The sequence below is a fragment of the Malania oleifera genome, chromosome 11, assembly GCF_029873635.1.
Source record: "Malania oleifera isolate guangnan ecotype guangnan chromosome 11, ASM2987363v1, whole genome shotgun sequence".
NCBI classification, from domain to species: domain Eukaryota; kingdom Viridiplantae; phylum Streptophyta; class Magnoliopsida; order Santalales; family Ximeniaceae; genus Malania; species Malania oleifera.
The window spans coordinates 60,069,025-60,074,066 of record NC_080427.1 but is presented as its reverse complement, the minus strand read 5'-3'; the positions used below and the strand labels follow the sequence as shown (position 1 = coordinate 60,074,066).

At 35.5% G+C, this 5,042-nt stretch overlaps 1 protein-coding gene across 3 annotated transcripts; it reads right to left on the bottom strand.

The window, feature by feature from the left end:
* Positions 1-251: 251 nt before the first annotated feature.
* On the bottom strand, positions 252-4,638 carry LOC131168544 (ankyrin repeat domain-containing protein EMB506, chloroplastic). 3 transcript variants are annotated; one of them, XM_058128052.1, is made up of 8 exons: positions 4,213-4,638; positions 2,523-2,602; positions 2,180-2,278; positions 1,985-2,083; positions 1,803-1,901; positions 1,621-1,719; positions 632-761; positions 252-548 (listed from the first exon to the last, which is right to left on the bottom strand). In XM_058128052.1, exons 1-7 carry the CDS (start codon positions 4,613-4,615, stop codon positions 657-659), a joined length of 984 nt encoding a protein of 327 aa, XP_057984035.1. In that variant the 5' UTR covers positions 4,616-4,638; the 3' UTR covers positions 252-548; positions 632-656. The 3 variants fall into 3 exon arrangements, with proteins under 3 accessions (XP_057984035.1, XP_057984033.1, XP_057984034.1); XM_058128050.1 differs by having other exon boundaries at positions 252-545; XM_058128051.1 differs by having other exon boundaries at positions 252-543; positions 651-761.
* Between the last annotated feature and the right edge of the window lie 404 nt (positions 4,639-5,042).

The following is a 5,042-nucleotide window of genomic DNA, read 5'->3' as shown; positions in this document are numbered from 1 at the left end:
ACAGTGAATTTTTAAAAAAATGTTCAAAGTTATTGTGGAAGAATTCAGAATTCTTTGTCAGTCTTCCTTTCAAAAAGAATGCATATATCAACCCTATGAATGCAGCCCATGGGGTAATGAATCCAGAGCACTATTCACTAACCCAGAATGAATTTAGTTTTATCACTCCTTTCACAAATTCTTTGACTAAGTTACAAAGAAGAAATGCAGAATCCATGATTTTATCATGATTTGTTTGGTGTCAAGAAAGGGGAATGAAATAGAATGAAATTAGTCATTATAATTTTAGATATTCACCATATAAAATTTCATTCTAAATCCATTTCATTCTAATGCCCCCAATAAACAAATTCACTTTTAACAAATCATCTGCATTTCAACTACTTTGATTCAAAATGCGCTGTCAATATTGTCAAACCGAGCCAGCTTTTAAAGCTGCTTCAGATCAATTCATCCTCTAAACCAAATCCTCGTGGTGAGAGCATGCTCTAATCCTTGAAGCATATGCTGACTTCAGCTTCATGATGAAAATTAATAGTCTCTCTCTGCTTTGAAATAAAAGAAAGCATATCAAATTAGCACTAAATAATCTACCAAGGAGCAAGAGTATTGATGGACAAAACTTATGTACCATTGTTGTTGATGCTCACTGCCAATCAAAGATCACTGTTTGCAGGCACAACCTTCAGTAACTTAGCAAGGTCATAAGACTTGAAATCTTTACCGTAACAAAAACTTAGATCCAGTGCAGTTTTTCCATTCTGAAAATACAATTGCAAGGAGCCTTAATCCAGTATTTTGGAAGTACAACAGAATAATATTTCATGTTTTCAATGCCTTTATTATTGTTGCATATTTTCTATAATGTATGGTTGGCGATAAGAAGTTGGTGACACATTATAGGTATAAATATATGATGACTAGATAAAAAATATACCCACAAAACAGGAAACTGGTCAAGTTGAAACTATTGTCATAATTATTCTTTCAGTAAACATTTTTCACATAAAAATTTAAATAAAAGTAAAGTGAAGGATCATACCCTTCACACCTTAACCGCAACTCAGTCAGAAGAGCAGCCGTGGTATCGTCTATCATGCAACATTAAAAAAATACCCCAATTCCTTTATAGAATAAATGAATTGATTCAAAATATTTAACTGAAGAAATTCAAACATTTTTATCAGATTATTCAATATTCAGAAATATTTTTAAAAGAAGGAAGATTATCATAATTACAATAGTCTGTGCAACAATAGTTAAGTGCAGAAACATATTTCAAAATTATTCGCAGCAATCCTACAATTCTAGCAGAAATTTTTCTGATCACTGCATTTCCATTTATTTTATTCAGAAAGAATCCCAAGTTAAAAGCCATTTCTGTAGCTAAAAAGATTCCAGAAACTTTGTTTGCCAATGTATCAATGCTCTAGAGATACTACTGCCCTATGACATTGGATACAAATTTCCATGGTACACAAAGGAAGGAACATCACAGAAAGCAAGTGACAGAACTCAAAACTCAAGCCACACAAAAGGATGATAAGCCAAAGAGATGACTTCCATAAAGTTTGCAACTTATACCATCAGCATTAGCAGTGAAATCTACAGCTATTTTACCTTATTTCTTCTCGTCTTATCTGCACCATTCACTAACAAAACTTTTGCTATATCTCTACTTCTGCTTTGCATGGCAATGTGCAGTGGAGTCCATCCATCCTGCAAGAATAAATTGGAAAAATGCAGCATAGGAAACTATAACAAATGGATAGAGGGATTAGGATAAATAAACCAAGACTTACATCATCTGCAGCATTCACATCAACCTTATATTTGATCAATAATTTCACAGTCTGGAAGGCGCCAACTTGAACTGCATAATGAAGCGGTGTAGCACCATCCTGTTGCAAGGATAATCAAGCAGATTAAAAAATGGAAGAAAAAGATATGGAAGGATGTAACAATAAAGAAAGAATATTCTTACCAGATCTCTGACATGAGGACTGGCACCTTTCCTCAAAAGATGACTAATAACAGCCTCCTTTTTACCAATAATGGCCTTATGTAGGGCAGTGAAACCATACTATTGCATGACATTAACTCAGACTTGTTGCTCCAGGTAAAACTGCCGCAATATTGAATATTTAGGGTGTGGAAATAACATATGAACTGAACTTACTTTGTCGACAATGTCAATATCGAGGCTGTCTTCAAGTAGTTTGTCCATGAAATGAATCTGTCCTGATAGTGCAAGAGAATGAAATGGGCTCCATTTTTCCTGGGTATCAAACATACAAAGACTCAACAAATAAAAATTTTAATTTGTTTAATCAGAAAATGCGTCTGTAACTAGCCAGCATTAAGCAACTAAGAAGAATATGCTCTTAAGTGATTATAGTAGATTATGAGGCAGGTGACCAGCGCAACAGACAGCAACCATGCCCATGGAATTTTTTTTTTTATTCCTTAAAAGAAACTTTTTGAACAAAGACCAGATGTTGCCCAGTGAATTTATAATTTACTGTTGAGATTTTGCTCAGATTAGGAGCTGTGTTCTGCTCCAAAATGGCCCTCTCTTCAGGTTCCAAAAGCTGCTCAACCTCTGGAAAGCATCAGAAAATGGAAGCAAATTGTTAGCTCTTAACCCAGAAGTTCATACGTGAATAACAAAGATAAAATATCAATAGGAGTTCAAAGGACTACAAAGTAGGGGGAAATGGCATGGTGCATCACAACTTAAACAGGAAGGAATCTATCCAAATGCAGCAGGATTAGATCTCATATCAAGTCCATGAGTTTGGAAAGCAGAATTTAATTGAGATTAGAATCAGGCTGACAGATGCACAGTCGTAAGAAATTGGAAGCTTCTTTGGTAAAAAGTGTGGGGGTTAACCTCGAACAGTGATGAATATGAAAAGAATATTTGGTGGTAGAAGAGGCAAAGGAGGAGATGGAGACACATATGGTTAAGATTTGCACCCTTCACCCCCCAATCATGTAATCAGAGCTAAGCTCTCTATTCACCATCCTCGATGCACCCATCTTTGTGTCCAATCAAAAGCTAGTCAAAAACTTGCTCAACCAGAATCAGTGCTGATGTAGAAAGACATGGAATGATAGACATGGTAAAGATGAAGATCCAAATGGTTACCATAATAGTTCAATAAATGCTGAACAACAAAGTGGGGGAGTTCAATATATAAAAGTTTCCATAAAGAAGGAAAATGAGATTAGAATCAGGCTGACAGATGCACAGTTGCAAGAAATTGCATTCCAAAATTGATATACCTACAACGTTTTATAAATAAATTATTCCCAAACTGAATGCTTATCAGAGCTATCACTAAAAATTCCTTATTTAACCCCCAGGGTGTGGTTCAGGTGGTAGTGCGGGCTGCGGGAGTGCCTCTCAAGAGATTAGGTGTTCAAACCCTCTCGGGTTTGTTTCCGCCCCTGAATTCCTGAAATTTACCTTTCTTTGGAGTTGTGAGGTCGGCTTCAAGGGGCATGAGATTAGTAACGTGGACCGTAAAACGGACATGTGGAACCCGGTGCGTAATCCAAAAAAAAAAAAAAAAAATCCTTATTTAAGGATCCATGGATCGTGGTTGCATCACAGGATACATTTTAGTGATAGCTTTATCTTTTGGCTGAGAAAAGTATGTGAACAACTTTCAATTTAATTCTGCTTAAGAATAAATAGATGACAGGAATACCCAATGCCAGTTCACAAAAAACTTTAAATGACAACAAATATTGTTTTTGGCTAAAGGTAAAATGTGGAGGGGGATGTCAGGGGATCATACAACAGGATGACTAGATAGAGCCTAGAGGTGAGGAAGAAGTAAATAAGAGGCATACGGATATGACACTCTAAAGACCAGACAATTAGATCATGAAACCATACTTATGTACTATATTCCTCACACATGTACTACATTCCTGACACCCTTACCAAACATGGGGCAAAGTACCAACCTAGAACAATATTTTTTGTTTTATTGTTTTAATATTGAAATATGACATGCTACATCAATCTTTCAACTCTAAAATTGGCAAGAAAAAGGTTTTTAAATAATCAACTCCTTTTAGAATGAAAATAACCTTCAAGATTATATGTTTGCTTTCATTTCTGCGCAAAATAAAAAATCAGCCAAAAGGAAAACAAAAGTAACATTTTAAATAAAACAAGGGTGATAAGAAGCTAACAACCTTTTGCAAAATCTTCTTCATACTTATTTATTGTGGACCCATTATAAGTGTCAGCTGCACTGGAAGCAACTGTCTCTTCTTCCCAGTCGCTCTCAAAATCCATGTCATCTTCTTCCATTTTTTCATTTTCATCCTCATCATATTCACTGCCACTACCATCATCAGGCTCTTCCCACACTCCCTGGTAGGCATGCACTACAGTTTTCTCCTTTGAATGAGCCAAACAAGTACTTGCTTTCGAATGTTTCTCAGAGACAAAGAAACCAACCCAATTTCGTTTTGGACTAAATGCTTCGGAAATATTGATGATGGAGATACAAATTGGAGCAGCAGCAGTAACATCATCAGTGAATGGAGGAATTCGATTAAAAGGAAGAGCTGTTGCAGACCATGACATTGTCATTTTATTCCTCTCTTAACTGTTGATGTCTGGACAAACATAGCATGGTAAGTCATGAAATGAAGATTTAAAAATTTTAATGCGTTATTAGGGCTGAAGAACTCAACATATACAAGTTGAATAAGAGATGCAAGTGCAGATGAAATTCTCAACTTTCAGATCCTCTATCGAGAAGGGACTTGAGATCTTTGCAGTTGAAATTTCTCAAAAATTAGTTAAATCTGCAATTCTTCAGAAATGAAATTTCTCATGACAAATTAGATGACAATTCCATCTATATTCTTTTCTCATGATACTGGCCCAGGGAAGTGAATGCTACTTCTCTTTTTACATGCTTATTAACAGTCCTTGAGATGAAAAACAAACAGGAAAGCAATGAAAAGTGTACATTTAAATTTTAATGTGAGACTGGGGCTGAAGAGACCAATGA